At 41.9% G+C, this 20,768-nt stretch overlaps 2 protein-coding genes across 9 annotated transcripts; one reads left to right on the forward strand and one right to left on the reverse strand.

Moving 5' to 3' along the window:
* Window positions 1–605: 605 nt before the first annotated feature.
* On the reverse strand, window positions 606–14,386 carry pip4k2aa (phosphatidylinositol-5-phosphate 4-kinase, type II, alpha a). 5 transcript variants are annotated; one of them, XM_061265369.1, is made up of 11 exons: window positions 14,246–14,386; window positions 10,770–10,867; window positions 10,590–10,686; window positions 9,566–9,718; window positions 9,345–9,491; window positions 9,240–9,278; window positions 6,696–6,800; window positions 4,386–4,499; window positions 3,939–4,182; window positions 3,744–3,847; window positions 606–3,669 (listed from the first exon to the last, which is right to left on the reverse strand). In XM_061265369.1, exons 1-11 carry the CDS (start codon window positions 14,384–14,386, stop codon window positions 3,589–3,591), a joined length of 1,323 nt encoding a protein of 440 aa, XP_061121353.1. In that variant the 3' UTR covers window positions 606–3,588. The 5 variants fall into 5 exon arrangements, with proteins under 5 accessions (XP_061121353.1, XP_061121351.1, XP_061121352.1 ...); XM_061265367.1 differs by having other exon boundaries at window positions 6,687–6,800; XM_061265368.1 differs by having other exon boundaries at window positions 6,696–6,803.
* On the forward strand, window positions 10,732–20,532 carry LOC133143472 (armadillo repeat-containing protein 3-like). Of its 4 annotated transcripts, none has more exons than XM_061265362.1 (17): window positions 10,732–11,830; window positions 16,370–16,428; window positions 16,512–16,629; window positions 16,697–16,822; window positions 17,151–17,219; window positions 17,291–17,463; window positions 17,535–17,729; window positions 17,859–18,072; window positions 18,151–18,303; window positions 18,363–18,474; window positions 18,540–18,789; window positions 18,937–19,073; window positions 19,269–19,437; window positions 19,515–19,606; window positions 19,705–19,869; window positions 19,980–20,142; window positions 20,235–20,532. In XM_061265362.1, exons 1-17 carry the CDS (start codon window positions 11,758–11,760, stop codon window positions 20,439–20,441), a joined length of 2,475 nt encoding a protein of 824 aa, XP_061121346.1. In that variant the 5' UTR covers window positions 10,732–11,757; the 3' UTR covers window positions 20,442–20,532. The 4 variants fall into 4 exon arrangements, with proteins under 4 accessions (XP_061121346.1, XP_061121347.1, XP_061121349.1 ...); XM_061265363.1 differs by lacking the exon at window positions 10,732–11,830 and adding an exon at window positions 15,241–15,373; XM_061265365.1 differs by lacking the exon at window positions 10,732–11,830 and having other exon boundaries at window positions 16,373–16,822; window positions 17,344–17,463.
* The last annotated feature ends 236 nt before the right edge of the window (window positions 20,533–20,768 follow it).

The raw sequence follows: 20,768 nt of genomic DNA on the forward strand, positions 1-20,768 counted from the left end.
TACGTGAACAAATGCAAGTATTAATGTTAACACGTTTTTTGGAGTGCACCAATTGTAAAGATTCAGTTTACTTAAAAGAACTTGAATGCACATCACTAAAAGGAGACTTTCAATTAGCCATGCAGCGACCCCTGGCGGACGGGTCTCCACACTGCGGCTCAGCTGCTGCAGCTCATTTTTTGAAGCAATACGTGTGCAGCAGCTGCAGGCCACATGGCGAAGTGAGTGGTCTTTGTTGATTGTCTCGCATCCACATCCACGCTCGCTTCCCACATTGTTTTGTCGCCTGCTTGGACCAGCTGGCATCCCCGCCTCCTCTTTAACAAGATATGTTTAATTCCTCACCCATTCAGAACCACCTCCCTTCAGTATAGCTGCATGGTGCATGGATTATTCCGTGATATCATGACAATAAAATATAGAATATAAAATGTAATAACACTGAGCACTCCAATCAGAACATAAATTACCTAGAATTTTAATTGACGGCTTTTGAAATGTTTTCTAATGCATTTAATCAGCAAAAATTGTTTGAATGATGAATGTGTACCAGATTGATGTCGTCTGTCTTTCATGAGTGCAATAAACACGAATCACAAACAGAGTCAAGCAGAACAAGTGCTTTAATTGATTTCAGTGAATGCTTGTGGAATGCGGACTTCATTATCATTAAATGTTAAGAACAATAAACATCTGGGGGGGGGGGGGGCATAATGCCACTGAACTTTCACAAACAGCACCAATCACAATCACTCACTCACTCACAACCGCACGTGCAACGCTCAAACAAATAATAGAAGTGTATGCCTGAACCTCCTTTTTCTGTTCATAAAGTTGGTTGTATGTTTTTGGGATACTGATGTTGTCAGTCCACAAAAAGCCAAATGCAGGACATTTTCGGTCTCTCTCTTGCCTGACCTCCACACAATTCATTTCATATTCAAACACAAAGTGTTCTTTCCTCACTACATAAGCCGTCAGACATTTGACACATTACTATGTCCTTCCATCTCATCTCATTTGGTTTGTTAAAAAATGCTTTTGGCAAGTTGTAGGCAGCTAGAGAGCATTGAAAAGCAAAAAAAATAATAAAATAAAATGCAGTACTCTACTGAAATCTGGCATTGCCCTCATTTTGATAACCGTTGATACAAATAAAATACAAAAAAAGAACTCTTTCCAAGTATACACTGTTGTTTCCACTTCATTCATGTTTACAAGGAAGCCTCCAGGGCCAAAAACAGACTTAAATGTGAGTCTCCCTTTTTACAGAGTATTGTATAAGTTACGGTTATGGATAATAAGCTGGTGGGACGTTTTTGAAAATTGAATATCCACACACATAACGTGTGGAAGCAAAAAAAATTATATAGGTCAATGTGAGAAATAACACACAATAAAGATACATGTGATGATGGCTGACAGCCTCAAAAGTGCCAGTTAGCACATCCACACAGGTAAAAAGGCAGGGAGACAATTGCAAGGATGAATAGGACTCGAGCACAATCTCAAATGTGAACACAGCTTGTTTTAACACCAACCAAATGGTTCTACAATTCAAAACATGAAGTCTAAACATACAATCGGGAGGGATGGGGGCTGCAATACATAGCAAAGTAAAACACCCTATTATCAAAATAACATTTGACATTTATTAAAAAAAAGATTACAAAATATAAAACCAAATCGTTTTCCGGAGTATAAAGGCACACATTTTGCACAGTGTAACAATGAAAACAGTTAAAGCATAGTGGGCTACTATATGATGTCAAACAGCTCACACATTAAAAAAGGTGTAGAGACACCAAAATAACCTCAACAGACAACAACACTGACTAGAGGGTAAAGGAAACTTAGTCCTGTGACATGCAATTTTTTTTTTTTTTTTAAACAACTTTTTGAAGCACATCAGAGTAAGCATTTGAAAAATTCAAGCATAATTATTCTTCATTTACCACAGCACCGTCATTCATCCACTTGAGTGACTTTTTTGATTTTAATACAATTATTCATGACTAAAATCCAATGTAAAAATATAAATGTGAATATAATCTCATATCTACACAAACATATTGTGATGGAAACTTTTTGCACTGGTTAAAATAGGTCAAAGAGGACGACGTTACTTGCTTTAATTATACAGAAGTACTACACGTTACACGCGACAACCACTTTTCTCACTTCAACACACGCGCGCACACACATATATATTGCATTTCCCTTCTTAAGACCGCATCAAATAATTGGGGTTGTTGTCCGTAACATTTGGTTCCTATCCTTGTGTGCAAAATATACAAAAAAATCTCCAACACAAATGGGGACCGCCCCTGAAAACATGCTCCTGTATCAGCTCTCAAAAAACACTTTCCAAGAAAGTTACCAGCTAAAGAGAAACGTGGTTACTAACACAAGGACAGGGGGCTGCGACTCTCACCGTTATTAAACATATTTGCCACTAGAATGCAAAATAAGGAAGTGATGTCATTCATCTTGCAACTACAGACTGAGCATTAAGATGTTCTCCAAACAAAACGGGTCAAATATTGTTTAGATGAAGTCCATGTCAAACATTTCGAGATCACCATATTTTTGCATCTGGAAGCATTGCTAGACCAATGATTAGTAGCTTCCTTAAAAAAGTTGCACTGACTTTGAAATTAGGGATGCAGCTTGTTTATTTCCGCTCCCACAAGTGTGAGGCAGCAATATGGTCCATACTGTATGGAGAAAAAAAGTGTTTTCCACTCATCCCAATCTAATACTTTTGTGGTTGCTCTCCAAACGGAGTTGAGTCCCTGCAGCTTTTCCCCACACAATATTCATCGTTGTTGCAACAAATGTAATAAACGGTCAAATGTTTTGTCGTGGACTGTAACAACAAAAAAAGTGCATTCTATTTTTTTTTTTCCTCCCTAACATAAGGTGCTGATGGCAAGAGCCCAGAAATGACTTTGACGCCTGCGTTCCCATCGCGTCCCTTAGTCCAACATATTCAGTCCGCTTAACAATTAAAATGACTGCCCGGGATGAGAAGCGCGGTATCCAAATATGGCAAGAGCGACATCAACAACACAACAATCGGCAAGGACAAGCTTTCGTGGTTGCTTCTGCTGAACGCCTAGTGGAAGACTTGTTTCCTACATCATGCGAGCTCACCCTTCCACCAAAACGGAGCCGAGCCGAGCCCAGCCGATAGCCATCGAAAGGGCGAGTCTGACACAAACACACAAATGACGAGCTGTACGAGCCAATTTCAAAGCCACATTTCCACCAACATGACGAGACAAAGGACTAATTACACACTTGAGAGAAAAAAAACAACAACACTTTTGACAACTGCCTCATCCAAGGAAACCCAAGTAAAACTCAGGGTGAGGTTGAATGTAAACGAACAATGTTTTAGCTGCTGCAAGGCGTGGCACCCACTGTAAGAGGAAGGCCAAACAGGGAGAGGCGAGGTCATGGGTAAAGGGGACATGACAGCACCTGCATTCTCCCTCCATCATTTATTTGTCTCCACCCCCTGACCCCACCCCTGCCCGTCCGTCCGTCCGTCCCAGCCTAAGCACTTCCTGGTGCTCGCGGGGGCTATGACAGAATAGTGGTGATGAAATCATAAAACCTCTTGGAGTACTGCTCGGGGTTCACTGTTGAGATTTCGGCTCCGGCCTGCAGAGAGAAAGTGACACATTCATGACCTTCGCTGAATTAGGTTGCAGTCAGCTAAAAAAAAAGCTTCTTACTCCATGCTTGACCGTCTTAGCGGCGTGGGCGGCTTTCTTCTTGGCATCGTAATGTTGCAGGATGTCAATGATGGCCATGAAGTAAACTTCTTTCCTAGGAGCACCTGCAGGACAAAACCAAGTTTGCATAAGCACTTGTCCACCAGGGGGCGCTTGAGCTTAGGTAGGGTGGTAGAGAAGCACACTGGGGCTCACTTTCACTGCTCTTGATGGCGTAGACGTCAATGGTGGGATCAAACTCTCCAGGGGACAGGGGCTTAGTGCTGTCCAGGGTGTTGCTCGGACTGTCCGGAGGGGTCCCGATGACCCCACCGTCACTCTCAGCCCCCTCTTCCTCGGCCTCGTTGTCCTCGCTCTCCACCTCTTCCTGCTCTGCTCGTTCCACATCGTGGATCCCCACCAGCAGGCTGTAGTCCATGAGCTTCAGCTGTGCCAGCAACTAAGGAGGGTGGGAGGAGGTGGCAATCAAGAGGCCATTAGAGAGGGAGAAGGTTTTTAGTTGTAATAGTGCGTTTGTTTTGAGGACGTGCGAAATAAATAAAAAGAGCGCCGCCCCAAGGATGCTTTGGAGACAAACTTCTGTCCACTCGTCTAGTTCAATCATGAAGGTTGGTGCACAGGCATCAAAAGAAGACGACGTACCTCCACATCTTTCCGAAGCTTCTCCAAGAACATTTTCTTATTCTCCTCGTTAATGCAGATCTTTTGGGCATCGTTGATGAAGTCGTTGTCCTTGTAGGTGGGAAGCTCCTTAGCCTAGCCGTTAGCATGGCACAGTGATGGTTAAAGTGACAACAATCAGAATCAGGCAGTTGAGAGAACTGGGTAAAAAAACATGCCAGAATGCTGGTGCTATGAAAAGTCTCTCAATTAAATTAATCCAATTACATAAGACACAAAAACTAAGCAATGATTTGACTTCTACTTTGTAAGAACTGATTTATAAGTCATTCACTTGAACACCAGCATTGGTATTACATTCCATTGGGTATTTCAAAATGTACATGAAGGAATTTAAAATCTTAGCTTCTCCATGTTGAAACACCCAATAGCAGTGTAACTGAAGCTTTGGAACCAGTGGTTTGTGCGACAGGCTTGTCTGTCCAGGTACCAAGGACAGGCAGTCTATCCAAACCAAGGTCCAACTCTTTTCAAGCCACACGTCAAGTCGATTGCGTAAGAGTGCATGCGGCATGCGCACAGGAATGTACGGACCCATCTGATGCAGCGATCACATTTGCCTTCATTATTTTCTTTGTAAAATAGAGGCAATGCAAAACGGCTCGATTCATTGAGTTCTCGCTTTTGAAGCATCTGGTCGATCCATACACGGATTTACATCGAAATGAAATGCCTTTACCGGCAGTGGGCTGAACATAGTAACTCAGCATTTAACATCAATCACTGCTATTTAAGGGCCTAAAAAAAATGAGGAAATGTTATTCAAAACAATTACTTTGTAATCTGGGGAGCAGCTCGTGTGTGTGTGTGTTGTTCAGTGAGAATGAGGCCTAATATATCGGATAAAGAGAGTGGGAAATGAGGTAACGAGAGGGGGTCAGCAGCAGTTTGGCTACGACAGCGTTTCTATGGCAGCAGCAGAAGAGCAGCAACACATAAGTTTGAAGCAGACTTAGCAGCAGTAGAAAGAGCTCAGACGTCACACACAATTAGAGACTACATCAAACATCATTGGAAAACATCTCCATAAAATAGGACAACTGAACACATATACAGACATGGACCTCAAATACGCAATTCAAAAAAAAAAAGCTGGGTAGTTTGCCAAGTGCATCAATCATTCGGAATTGTAGCACACGTCTATTTTTAGTCTAAGCCTCAAATGTCAACAGTCAAGTGGGTAGGAAGGGGGGAAAAAAAAAAAAAAATCAGCGGTTGCTATTCTTTTTGATATTAAGCAATGAGTCCCAAACCACTTTTAATGGAAAACATCATAGCAAAAAGCCTGTAACTCCCATTTGATCATCCAACTTTATTGTACTAGCCTCATCCTAGGTAGCGCTAAGATACTTTGTCACTCAGATCCAAGTTTGCAAATTCCCTCAGGTTTGTTGCTAGGACGCCGTAGTTAACAGCTAAATTTAATGCTCATTAGCAAGCCAAACATAAGTCCCTTGCAAAGCAAGTCAGTGCAGTCATTAGCATAGCAAATATTGTGACTTGAGGTTGCATCTCAGTTCATACAAACTGAGCACAAAAAAAAAAATCACCTGCTTGCTTACAAGCAGTACATCCAAGACCATTTCATTGAATTGTATGGGCTCAATATTGTATACTCAATACAGTATTGGCTGATGGTGTAAAGTCCTGAGGAGGTAGAGGACAAAGAAGACAAACTGAAGTCACGCAGCGTTTTCCGTCTGACGGACAGCGCATGCTGCACTTGGAAGAAAATCAAACTTGTCTCATCTCTCGGGAATCCTTTTGACTGCAGTAGTGAAGGCAGCTACTTGTCGAGGGCCAGTTCCCCCCCTCCTCCCAAAATAAAGTCGTTTGCCAACAGAGAGGCAGCGAGCCAGGGAATCTCATCAGTGCTCAAATGCTTTTAAGGTTCATTCTCTCCATCCTAGCATCGGCTCCATGACTTTCCAAGACAGAGACAGCGATGCTTTTCTAACCGGGTTTGAGGGCAAAGGAAAAAAAAAAAAAAACTTTCCAGAAATATAGCCTGTACTTTATTTAATTCACAATCTCTGACCCATTCCATCCAAACATTTTTCTCTTTCCTGCTGCAATTTGGTGCTATTAATTGAATGCTCTTGCTGAGAAATTGGAAAAAGGTTGCAGGTGGATGTAGTGTGTGAACAATGTATAACCTTCCTGTACAACAGATATATCGGTTGGGACAAAAAAAAATAAATAACTACACAGGGAGACTGGTTAGATAGATCATGCCTGGTATATGAGCCCTGGTTGTCTTACATCTCTTACGTGTTTCATGGCGCAGTAAAAGCGCGTAGCGATCCGCAGTGTTTGCAGCCTTTGCTGAACGTTACCAGATTTGGGCCGCTGGGGCACATCCTCTGGTGGGGGCGGCTGCTAGAAAAAGGGGGGAGCGAGGAAGGGGCGGTCGGGGTACAGGAAAGGAGAGAAGAAAGGAGAAAGGAAGGGAGGAAGGAAGGAAGTTGGAAGTAAAGGCAAAGTATTTCAAATGTAAAGGAACATTTTGTTTCAAAATTGGAAGAGGGTTGGTTGGAGAGGGCATTATGCGGAAAACGACTTTGGCCACTTCGACTGCTTGACCGGCTCGACCACATTGCATCAAATTCTATACATGCCGGCGGGGCTCCTCTAAGGAGGCGAAGCAAAGAGACAAAACATTCTTCAGGTGAGGCGCTACATTTATAGTCCTACAACTAAAGGGGAAGACAAATTCAAAAAAGGACTTTTCATCCAGAAAGAGCTGCTCCAAATAGAAACATGATTTTATTTTTCATTTAGAATCAAGTTATCAAATGACACTACGTCATAAACTAATACAATTCCCTACCCTGTCTTCCCTAAATCCTGGATAGGTTCAACTAAAACTACCTCTTGATGTGTCGAATGGAGTGAAGAAAAACAACAACAATGTGGAACAGAATGGGGCTTGTGTTCACACTGTAATGTGTTAGATAGAACAACTATCGAAAGATGCAGAAAAAACTTGATATACCATGCAGATGCATGCATGAAAGGCAGTCATGCAGTCAGAAAAGTACCCCGCCATGCTTGTTGTATGTATTTGAAGCCATTTAAAAACACACACACACGGACGGGACCTTCGAAAAACAAGTGTTCATCTTTCACGTGCTACACTCTCACAAAAGCAACGCGCGTGGGTGTCCACGCTTGAAAAGTTCTTGACACAATCACTTGGGGAGGGAAAAAATGAATAAATCCTGTCACTCATGTTGTGACAAATAAAATGGTGCCCAGTACCATCCTCATATACACGCAAATACTGAAACAGCCGCAGCAGAAAAAAAACAATACAGAATATCCTTCACCTTTTATGGCTCGGAGTGGTGTAATCCAAGTAGCAATTAGTGTATAAATAGATGACATCAAAAGGTAAAACAAATACCAAATTCCCAACAAGGCCGCTGGGATACGTTCTTCTTGGTGAGTTAACCATTAATTGTGGTAGAAAAATGTTGACTCATTAGCTCAAACGCCAGAAGTGCATTTTGCCAGGCTAAATTTAGCTCAGGGAGTCCCCAAGGTCTGACACACCTCACCGCATTTCAACCCCCCTCCCGCCGGGTGCATGACAATTAAGCCACCATAAACCCAAATGGAAAGTCGAAAGCATTCGGAGTCAGAAAAGGTTGCGTCTCATATACACGGTGTTTACTAGAAAATGGGATTTGAACTGTGGAAGCACTTCTGGTAAAAGGGTAATAGGTTTTAAGAAACAACATTGACTGTGCAAACAAGATTCTTCACCCAAGAGGGGTAAAACTGGATCTGCAGTGAGCGAGGTAGGGAGGGAGCTACCGATACCGAGGTACCGATACTATCAAAACACAGTAGTTTCAGATGAGCATGTGGTCAATATGATACTGTAACTGTATGACCAAAAATGATTGTTTGAATAGAATATGAAAATGCCAAAATTCAGCTTATCATCGATTAGCCACCACATTTTTGGGGAAAAGCCTGCAACCGATTTTCCCCATTGTTAATACAAGCTCTTGGCAAATTATTCGTGCAGCATTGCCAAGGCTTATTGAAAACAAGCCACTGCAAAACGGTGACATGAAGGGACATTTCCATGATTCATGTTTTTTCATGTACCAACAAATCTCCAGTGCAGCTATATGGTCAGCAATTTCCTTCCCAGTGTTGCTGAGTAAAATGCTTTTGAATTCTTAATGCTTTTGCGGTCACAAATATGAATAGGTCATTTTTAATGTTTGACTCAAAATATAAAAAGGCCTGTCACAAAAAACACACTATTATTATCTATACTGCGCACACACACGCACACAGACAGCAAGCAGGGGGAGTAATGGAGCAGAAGCGAGGTTAGAGAGGTGCAAGCAAACTAAGAAACACAAATAGCATGCAGGGGACCAAGACGGGAGTGGGGCAATGGTCCTAACTGAGAGAATGAACATGTATGACTGTCAGCGTCACCAAAAGAAAGCGCGTACCTCCATTTTAGAGCTAGTGCGACTGTTTGGGTGATTCTTCTGTATTTGACCCAACGTCTTAACAGAGAATTTCGGTACAGAAAATTAGTGTTGAAGTTCTAAAATTCGTCATATGCAAGATACCGAGATAATAGGGACAGATATTAGTCCACTACATGGGTCAAAGTGGATGGATGAATTTCTAGTAGACTCGTACAGGGTAGGAATGATAGCAAAAAATATAGACATGCCAGCAACTGTATCCATTTTTTTTCCAGTGATTTATTATAAATACTACCTTTGTCAAAATGCGGTCGAAAACGTTGAAATGAGAAGCAAAACTGACAGACCACTGTACCTTTTCCTTGTCGCTGGCCTCGCGTGCCACAGTGGAACCCTGCAAGCAAAGAAAAATAAGAATGGCATCGGTGCAGTGTTTTTTTTTTCTGTGTTCCCCTCGTACCTTCAGATCATATTTTTTGAAGACCGAAAGGCGGTGGGAGAAGACATTGCGTGTCACAATCATATAAGTTGCGTCCCCGTCCACGGTGAGCCGGTACATCCCCAAGAACTGAGGCAGCAGCGTGTTGCCGTGGCACTCCACGATAAACTGCAAAATGATCCGAAAAGTGTTGGAAAGCCTCAGTCAGAATGAAATCAAGGCAAATGATTCCTATAGGTCACCTGATGGTACTTCTTTAGAATGTTGTGCATTTCCGCCACATCTTCACTGCTGATGGTCTTGATGACATAGCGCTTGTCATATGAGGTATGGAAACGGGCACCGCTTCGTCCTTGGGCTTCACTGTTCAACGGAGCACTACGAGTCAGGGAGTTCTGCAAGGAAGGAAAAAGATCATTTATCAGATTTGCCCGGGGGTGAAGTGGAAGACAGCAATGCTGAGTCGCTACTCTGCATGATCTGGACTTCTTCTATCCAGCCCTCCCAAACTTATTTTTCGCTGCTTGTTCAACACGTCTGTATAACCATGTGGGGGTCTGACCCCACACGCTGTGCCTGACTAAAACTTTACACAGACACAAGCAGCTGCTGTCCAGATTTTGGAAAAGTCTCAAAGTAACATGATCCCATCATCCTGTGGCTATGGCTAATTCTTCAAGAATTCACGATGCCCTTGGTTATCGCTACCGCCTCAGCATCTTCTGCTGTGGAGGAATAACCTTTGCAGCACCGACATGTGCTTCACAGCAGGATCTAAAATAGATTGCTACTTAAAATGCATGAAAAGGCTGACTCATAATTCAGTTCCACCGAACCACGTTTCAATGGGTCGGGAAGAAAAAAACCAGCAGCACTGAGGCTGTTTAGCAACTAGTCATGACGAAGATTATTCTCCAAGATAAATAATAAAAATTGAAAACCAAACAGACAGTCGGGTTAATTATAAATGAATTCTAATCTGCTCACGCGGTGACGTCCCTTTGCACTTGCTCGTAACACTCCTAATAGGGCACTAATATAAACAGAAGATGGACAGCTGCACTGAGCTGGGACACTTTGACCTCCAAGCTCTGCTAACCCGCCGCATTAGCAGTCTTGGAAACCGAGCGAGAGAGAAAGAAGGCAAGAAAGAAAAGCTCAGAAGTGGGCAAAAAAAATAACATAAATGCTACTTCTAATAGACATTTATTTTTATAGTTCATGGAAATATATTATTGGACAAATTACTCGTGTCCATTTTTGTACCAAGAAATCCTGATCGTCGATGCCAAACCTCTCCCTGAGGTTTCGGAACACCAGGGGGCAGTACTCCTTGAACTTGAAATGGCTAGGCATGTTTTCTCTGTGCAAAGACAAGAAGATTTTGGGCTTGAATAATGAAGGTGACAACGCAACGTTGAGTGGCACGCACAAAACAGATCTTACTTATTGAATAGGTGGTTGTCCACTTTAATTTTAGAATAGGCCTTGAAGTCATCAGGCATGAGCATGATGGGAATCTGAACGTGGCTCAACTCATTTATCTGCAGGGGGGGGAGAAAAACAAAGCGGAGGATCAGTGATGAGGTAAGAACTGCAATCATTTACATATAGCACGTATTGATTAGTATGTAAATCTGCAAACACACGTTGAAGGGGGCTTTTCAACTCTTGCCGGACCTCCTGAAAACACGCACAGGTTTCTATGAAGAATAAAAGAAAAATGGGCTGCCTGCTCCTCACAAACCAGAAACGTCATGCCTTGCAGGTCAGCTGACTTTTTCTTGAGTTGCTGTTAATGACTGACAGTAACCTAAATGAGTGCTCCAGTTTCTTTGTGTGCTTTTCCAAAGCTGCATTATCCGCTCAGACGGCTTTGGTTTCTTCCTTGCAGGATAATATGTCTGATTAAAGGAAGTCAAAGTTGTTCAAGTCAAACGTCTTCCTCTGTGACTGCTTCACACTTGACAAATATTAACATGCCCTGAATGTCACCCTGAGGAAAACCGAATTAGAATCAGGAATACAATTTGCTAGTATGCCCGTGGATATTCTCGTTCAACCTGCTCCCGGTAATTTACTAAAGGTTAGATCCAGACAATCGGACTCTTCTTCTTTGTTGAAAAGAGCGTTTGCCTCAGGATAACCTTTGCGGACTGGTGTGACAGGCACCGACAAAGAGCAACGCTATTTCATCCGATGCATCTTGGGTAACGTGTGGCGACGTCACACGGCCGCTGACAATGCCTCCTCTTATTTTAGAGGCGCACACATCTGCTAGGACACAACAATGAATGTTCATCCATGTCGTTCTTAGTAGTGAGGAAAACGGAACTTTTTCTTTCAAATCAACCGGTTTAATCGGAGCTCTTCATTCCCCGACGACTATCACACTCGCAGACTCATTTCGTGCCACCACGTCCTGTTTGTCTCCATGGTGATGAGAACGAGCTTTCCGGCCCAGAGTGAAGAAAGTATGTGCGATTGCTCCATTGGACAGGAAGCAAGTGAGTCAGAGTGCACTGTCAGCAGCAGGGCACACTGTTAGATGGGAACTTTGTCAAAACGATGACTTGCTCTTAGCTGATGACAAGACACAAATGGTGTTGGCAGAAAACGGACATTTTAAATTGCTAAGCCTCAACTCGATTATTTTAAAACAGGCTTCCCCTATTTTGGTCAATATTTATAATCATTTCGAATATAAAACAGTTACGGCAAAGATTTTTTGTTTTCACAATGCAGTTCTGAGTTTTGAGGGATGCATCATAAATGTAATGATATTATAATGATAAAATGATATTACTTGATATCTTTTTCACTTATGCACATATAACCCGTTCAGTTTAAACTGAAAAATTGGTGTTTAATATTTCCAGACAGGAACATTTGCTGCTACTCACACTGTGAATGAAAGAAAAACAAAAAACAGTTGAATATATAAAAAGAAAACAGACTTCTCATTCATTATATCCACAATATTCCCAAGTGATAGATGGCAGTGAAAAAAACACATTGGCATTTAACATCGACACACGACTGAATGGAGAGTTGACCTTTAAAACAATACCTATATCAAAAGCTCACAATGTAGCTGCATTTGATGGTAGCAAAAGATAACATTTGAAACCTTTGCATCACTTTCCAAATGCACAAAGCAGCTAACCTGTGTTTTTTTAAATCAGGTTTTTACGGGCTACTATGCGATTGTGTTCATAAATGAAAGCAAAGAGGATTGAAGGTTTGAGCTGCATTTGCAAAAGAACATGTACAATAAAAATAAAGAGCTTTCAATTCTGGCAATTCCCCCCTCCCCAAATTCTAGGAAGTGGTCTCTTGAAAGCATTTTCCCTTGGGGTCATAAAGGCGACATAATCAATGAGTGTTCATCCACAAGCTCTTACTCCTCATTTCAGCACTAAAAGCCAAAGTAGCTCTACTACATCATTTTATTTTAAGACCACTACTATTACAATACTGTTTTTCTTCATGTACAGAATAAATTAGGCCATTCCATCAGCGCAATAAAAAAAAAAAATTGAGACTTGTCTACAGTCATTGCCGTCACTATTTTTCTTTTGTGACTCATCCCTCACTTTCAACATGGCTCTCTACTGCTGCTTTATATAACAAGCAGAACTGTTCAAACAAATCACATTAAAATCGGAGCGAATTTGGCGACCGACTTGCCATATGCAGCCATTTCCAACCTGTTGTGTCAGCGGGGATTTCGGCATCCTTCTGTTCATAACCACAGGGTTCGGACATAATGAGGACGCAGATAAAAATAGAGTGCTAACACGTATTTCAAAGTACGACAACCGAAGGTAGTCTCTGCCACTTGAATTGAAAAGGAACAAAGATGGAGAAGTAAAAGCAAAATTAGTGAGCAAAGACAGAAATGTGGAAGATGACCAGTATTCACTTCACCAATACCCAACACATATATTATATATATAAATATTCCTGGATTGACACATACTCTGACCCAATAGATATGTAGGAAACACCGTTTTTTCTTTCTTTTAGAATAATAAGGAACCAAATAAAAATGTGATGGTAAAGTGGAAGATGTCAAGTGATCTACTAAGGAGCCCATTTCTCTTTTTGTGCTCCCCGACCACTTCCTTGTTCAAACCAAACCATAGAATGATGTGCAAAAACGGTGCTTTCATCACATTGTAATCATATTTCCCCACATGCTTTAGGGAGAACTGAAATTTTAGCCCAACCCCAAGCATACATCCACATTCGACAGAGGAGAATTGAAGTTGCAGAAAGGCCCAGCCAGAGGCTAAACCTAATTCTCATTGAAAACATCTGTTGGGTGACCCAAAGAGATTCAGAGTACTTTTGCAAGGAAGCATAAGTAATAAACTCCTGCTCAAAACGACTGAATGATGTAATTCCAGCAAATGTTGCTCCAACAACAAATTAGTTGGAGTGTACGCTAACTAATGCAACCAGTGCATTTGCATCACCCCTGCCCATTTTAAAAACAAATTGGAAAATGTCATTCTTTACAATTGTGTCATTAATGATCAAGATTGTTTTTTTACATTTTTTTTTTCATTTTAGAAGAAATGTGGTTTGTATTTGCCTTGCAATAGATATGTTTGCACGAAGGGCAAACCACGGGCATTGACCCAATGGGGGAGGGAAAAAAAGGAAGGTGCAGATAAGCTCTCTTGCATTGGAAGATGCACTGCCTCTCATGTCATCGAGTCCTGCAGCTTATCCTACATGTGCATAACAGGAAACCACGATCGTACTATCGTCTTAATGCACACATCTGATAAATGCAATTAAAAAAAACATGCATTATCAATCATGTCATTTTTTTTTTTAAATCAAGCGCTGTTGACATCCTGCAGCGACTGGTAGGAACATAAATATCAGACATCAAATATGGTGTGACTTACCGAATGATTGACACCCCACATAACCACGCTGAGTTGTGGATCGCTGGCACGGAAGAGCTTCACTTTCTGGGCAACGAAGTGCTTCTTTTTGGTCTTGGTTTTGCTAGCAATGGCTGCAGCAATACTGCTCGCCGAAGCCATCGTATTGCAAGCTGGTTGTAGCTATTGCAGTCCGTGGGTTTAATCTTCTCAATGTATTCCCTTATCTGGCACAATGGCCACCACCTCACGACTCAGTGGAGAACAGTGCTATTCATTTAGTCAGCTGTCTGCTCAAAATGTCCTAATCCCTTTCTTCATCGAATATCCACCGCAGCCTGGCTAGAACCATACGGTCCGATCTCAACGGTGGGATGCAACGTTGAAGCTAATGTTGTTCTCCGTCGCCTGACAGTCCACCAAGTGCCCCGGTGTGCATTATCGAGCACGTCTCTTCCCCCTTTCGGCTCGCTCGTAGAACTCCGCAGCCCTGCGACGACGTGAAGCCTCACTGAGCTGGCATTAGCATAGCTGTAGCATGCTAGTTAGCAACGATGCAGGTTAACTTCACAAAGGCGTGAAGCGGTCAAAACTTGACAACACTGCGTGCAATGACAACGCAAGTGATCGCGTTGTCTTGACAAAACCACTACATTGACAATTTGATCATACCGACGCACGCAACTGCTGATATGCTGTTGAGCAGCAGCTAACCCTTAGATCATCCGACCTTCGCTAAATACACCACCGGGCTGCCGAACACCTGCTATCAGTCCGCAAGCTAGCTGGCTAGCTATTAGCATTAGCAGCCCGAACCGCTTTCGTGCAGCGTCCGTGGAGATGCCAAAGCTGTCGTCCTTTAATGTCGCTGCCCCGTTGAAAACGCAACGAAGACGACGCCTTTAAAGTAAAGTCGACGGGGGAATTAAATCCGTGCGCGGCACTCTGGTTCATGTGCTGCTGCTGCTGCTGCTTCTGTCAAGTGACAGCTCGACAGAGGGGAGTTGACATCCAGGCAGCTTGCTTGCGCTTTGCAGGGGCTGCGTCCCGATTCGCTGCAGCCCCCTTGGCTACCTCTCCATGCATTCCATTCCCACTTCATTTACACGTCGATCATTTCATTAATGGGGATAGTTTTGCTGACTGCAGGTAAAATATGGGCTTCAGTCATTTTTTTTTTATTGCCATCATAGGCCTTACAATTGCACTCATTATGTATGCATATGAGATAAAACATGCTGAAGGTTAAAATGCATGATTATCAAAAGGTTAAGGGCAAGTAGGTTCACGTTTTGGCGCTTGCTTCCGTGAAACTGCGGAATATTTTCATCATTTATATTGAAGCCAAGTGTTGTAATGTGGTGAAATAGGCCCTCTAGTGGCCCAATTGGTTAACTACAACGTCTAAACCTGAAGTCGCAAACCTTTGTACTCGAGACACATTTTAATTGATTTATAAAACGGATTGATGGGACAGAGCATGGATGAGTTTAAAAAAAGAACGTTAAAATGTGTATGTCAAAACCGTTTTTTTAAATTGAATAATAAAAAAGATGGAGTGGTTATTTTAAAAATGAATTATAACAAATTATTCATGACATTTATTTTAGTTACTCAATTTTAGGAAAAAAGTTAACGCAAATGTAAATGGCAGTATAATCACCTCGCAAATGATTTAAAAAATACAATAAAATATTAGAAATAAGATGACGTAAAATAAAAAGAATGAATAAAAATGTAAAAATGATCTGAAAACACAAAAATGAAGTGACTCGTGAGAATGTAACCATTTTCAGAAAATGCCCAACCCTGCCCTGAACTACTGTCAGGTTTATATTATTATTATAAACATATTTCATAATTTAACATTCCATTTTTATTGTTAAAGTATAAATACATTTAGCCCACTATCAAAACGAATTATCGACAATTGTACAAATGATTTTGTGTCGTGTCTAATTCCCACTTTGGATCACCGTTGCTTTGGTAACCCATATTCGTCATCCTGGTGTTCGGATTATGTCCTCAACGTGGACACTCACAGCAAGGGTGCATTTTGAAAAGAATGATTTAGAATTCAAACAATAAAACTAAAAATAAACGCTTCGGGAAGTATGAAAGACTCCATCATGTCTGATTTTGCAGATGACATAATGGGGAGGAGAGATCAAATAAACGCGACTAGTCATGAGGCTTTAAACACGGTGAGTTACGTTTCAATCTGCTTTTGCAAAATTGGAGCTGTGTCTCAGCTCCACTTCCACCTTCTTGTCATGCATATCCAAAGATCGGAGCACGTCAAGTCGCATTCAAAACACCAGCAAGTGCAGTTCTTCTCCTCGGATCTCAGGAAGTGGATATTTTAATCAAAGCATGTCAAGCAATTTATGAATTTGCAGAGGAAGGTGAGTAGAAACGTGACTGTCCGTCCATACTGTCTGTCTCATCTAGTTTGTCTTCTCGGCTTTCTAGGCGATTCGAACAAGGTTTATCTGACCGAGGAAGGGGCATTGGGGCCTCTCAGTCAGCTCATCACGCATAGCAACAGAAAGATCAGACGCAACGCCATCATTGCACTCGGCGTCATGGCCACCAACAGTAGGCGCGCATCACACGTGTTCCGATGGCGCAAATTCAGAATAGCACAGACATTTGGGGGATTGGTTGCTAAGCAACCGAGAGAGGGCGTTGCCTGGCTAGTGCCGTTTTGTAAATAAAGTCGTCTGCAGCTCTCATTATGAATTTGGAACCAAAGCCCCCTGACTGTGCTTTGCCTAAAATAAACATGAGCAGGAAACGTGATGCAAGCCCATTTTATTTTATGATGACACTAAATTAAATCTTTCCGCTTCTTTCAAACAACCTTTCTTGCCAAGCATAATGAATGAATGCTTTGATTTCATTTCAATTGTGTCATCACTCAAAGGTACAGCCAAGAGTGCCCTGCTAAACATTGATGTTATTCCATCAATTATTGACAGACTATCACTGGATGGTAAGTTTTCAAACTCAAACGATGAACCAGTCGTCCCTCACTTATGTTTTCTTTACTCTTACGTCAATAAGATATCGCTATCCAAGAATTTGGGACCCTGTGCCTTTCTGCTCTGTCCATGGAGTCGTGCTGTCAGGTGCAGATCATCGAAAACAATGGTGTGGCACGATTAGTCAACCTCCTCTCTAGTGCTGACCCAGATGTTCAGAAGAACTCCCTGGAAACCATCTTCAACTTGATTCAGGTGATTCAAACGGATTCTGTCTGATCTAGGATACCATATTTCAATATTGTAATGATGTCATGCCGATGAAGGACATGCAAATTTGCCCAGCTTTCATCGAGTTAAATGGGATACGTGGACTCCTCGCGCTGCTGAAGTCAGAATTTAATGCCATTCAGCTCCTGGCTTTAAAAACATTGCAGCTAATCGCTGCTTATGAAGACTCACAAAGCGCCTTCAGGGAAGAACGGGTATTTGATGACCTCATAGAGATCCTCAATAATAAGGTTGGTAAGTGTATATTTTTGGTATATGGAGTGATACTAATGTAGCTCAAATAGAATTTCCATTTTTGATATTGATGCCAGTTACAGTTGGGGACCTGTGGAAAATCTGAGTACTTGTACATTTCACAGGAGATAGTTGACCTACATGAAGAGACGATGCTAGTACTTTCCAATTGCATGAGTAACTTAGAAAGTTTCCGGATGATCCAGAAAGGAGGAGGCCTTTCTCTGCTGTTGGAGCATCTTCTCAAATTGCCCGAAAACCAGGCAGTCTTGCAGAAAAACGGCAATACGGAAATTCAAGCCATTGCTCTCAAGTGCATCGCGAGTGCTTCTCAGAACCGTAAGAACAGAACATGAAAAATGAAGCCAAGTTGTGTTTAAGTGTCATATACATTTTTACTTCTCACTGCGACGACAGCTGGAATTCAACCATATTTGAACGAGCAGAGGATTGAGAAGATTCTGGTCGATCTCCTGACTGGGGGCAGCGATAGTGTGAAAGTGTATGGTTGCCATGCCTTTGCCTTCTTGAGCTCCTTCCAGCCTAGCAAAGACCTCTTCAGAGATTTAGGTATTGACACTTAAGTTGACCATCCTCCAGTGCACATTTGATTCATTTCTTTGATTCAGGTTGCATACCTGTTATGGTTCGCTTGCTGAAGAGTAGTAAGTGTCCAGTCATCGTAGAGCATGCTCTCCAGGGCCTCGTCAATCTCACATCCGGAGACCAGTTCAATACTATGTAAGCATTAGATAAGATGACAGGGTGATATGCATTCATGAGTTTTCCTGTTACGCCACCACCAGGGAAATATTTAATGCCGGAGGACCCGAGATACTTGTGCAGGAGCTAGAAGAAACGTGTCCTAAAGTGGTGGCCGATTCCATAACGTTACTCGGCAGGATGGCGGGACAGGAAGCCATCCGCTGTGAAGTGATAGCACATGGAGTCGTGCCAGCCTTGGTGGAGCCCTTGAAATGGGAAGACACCCAAGTCTTGATTAATGCCTTGCTCTGCATTTGCGAGCTGGCGTTTGAAGATGACGCCAGAACACAAGTTAGTCGAGTGAGACGCAATACATGCTGCGTCGTACTCACTGGCGTTCCTAATATTTTAGTCAACACTTTTAACATGGGACCAAAGACAAAATAAGAAAAAATAATGGCAGGTTTGTTTATAATATTAAAATTTCTTTCAACATAGCTGCGAGAGGCCGAAGGTATCGAACCCATGGTCAATTTACTACGTTCCAGTCACATGGAGGTGTTGCGTAGCGCATGTATGGCAGTCAGTGTTTGCGCCAGGGATGAGCCTACAGCTATGGAGATGTGCAAGTTTGGGTAAGATGCCGAGTTATGCACTACCATGATGGGTTGTTTAAATACAATTTATGGCTATTAATAGAATATAGTATTTGGTATTGTTCTGAAAAAGAAAAAAACCCTCACAATTTAGAGCTGACAGTAGAGGGCATTGTTGCACAGTCTTGTATTCTCAATGAAAGTTGAAGATGGTGTCATATTTGTGTGTTTCAGAGCCTTGGAAATCCTTCAAGAAATCAGCCAGTCGGTAAATCGTAGGAACAAGTTCACAGAGTTTGCCTTGACTAGTATGCTGAAATACAACGTTTCACTCAAATACGGTCTGCTCGGATATTTGGTCTCTACTGATGTCATCACATACGGCTTCTATGATACTGGGAAGGTGTGTGCATTAGAAAACCATGGTTGGATAACTTTTTTTTTTTTTGAACCTGCTGATAAGAATAATGTCTCTACCAGGTTGGTTTTTGTCAGAAGGTTTTGACTTTTGAGGAACTGTGCATGGAACCAGTAAACCAACTACGGCCCGTCATATTTGTCAACGCAATCGAGTACGAGTGCCAAATCACAATCATCCAGTCCAGTCCACTCAAATATTTGGAAATACATGCTACACAACTGTTTACTGATGTACATTCTTATGACTTAGGATGAGCGACGAAGGCCAACAAAAAGATGAGGCCCATCTAGAGTCTAGTCAAGAGAGAAATCGTAAATTGATGGATGACATGGCATTATCGCTTCTAGTTAAAGAGGTCAAAGAGTCCATTGAGCCTTTGAATGGAGAACAGGAACAATATGTTGCTTTGGCCAGGTGACTATTTCCAAGGAGACATTTTACATGGGCAGAAAGTGGCCTACACAATACAGGAATTCAACAAAGAGCAAATATTTTATGTATATTAAGCAATTTGTGGCTGTCAGGTTTGTCACTGAAATCATGGGTGGAGCCATTGAAAAGGAAAATCTGGACACGTTTCCATGGTTACAGCATCTGGAAGAACTCAAGTGTAAACTGCAGTGTAATGTAATCCCTATTGGCATGATCACAAAAGGATTTTATTGCCACAGGGCACTACTTTTCAAGGTACAAAATCATTTATTTTATTCAACGCTGCCTCACTGCACTTATCGAAAGTTGGCATTGTAATTATTAACACATTGAACTTCTTCATGCAGTATTTGGCTGACGGCATTGGCCTGAAGTGTACCCTGGTGAGAGGTGAATACAACCGAGCTTGGAATGAAGTTCTACTCTACAAGGCCGATTCCTGCAACATTGAAAATGTCTCACAGCCATGTTGCTACATTGTAGACCTCATGCACCAGCCTGGAAACTTCATGGAGGCTGATAGCACTGCTGCGTTTGAATATGAAAGCTTATAGAAGCTAGGAACTAACTTGTGTCATAATTTCTTTAGTATTTCTACATTAAAATAAAAAAAAAAACACCCACATATGTTCTAATGTTTTTAGTGGAAACTGCATTTGTGAAATAAAATATTTCAAAAACAGTAGTGTGTATTTGAAGCTTGTGAATAAACAATGCAGACTCAATTTACAGCAGTTTGAACATGTCTGCACATTTTATTATTATTTTTTAAATCATTGACGCTTTGCGGTCCATTACTTTGTTGACGGTCCCTGCCGCAGGCGGTTGCCCGGGGAAACCAATGTTAGGCATCATGTTCAGATCGGAGGTGCAGGAAATTG

This window comes from Syngnathus typhle, linkage group LG19 (assembly GCF_033458585.1).
Source record: "Syngnathus typhle isolate RoL2023-S1 ecotype Sweden linkage group LG19, RoL_Styp_1.0, whole genome shotgun sequence".
NCBI lineage: Eukaryota > Metazoa > Chordata > Actinopteri > Syngnathiformes > Syngnathidae > Syngnathus > Syngnathus typhle.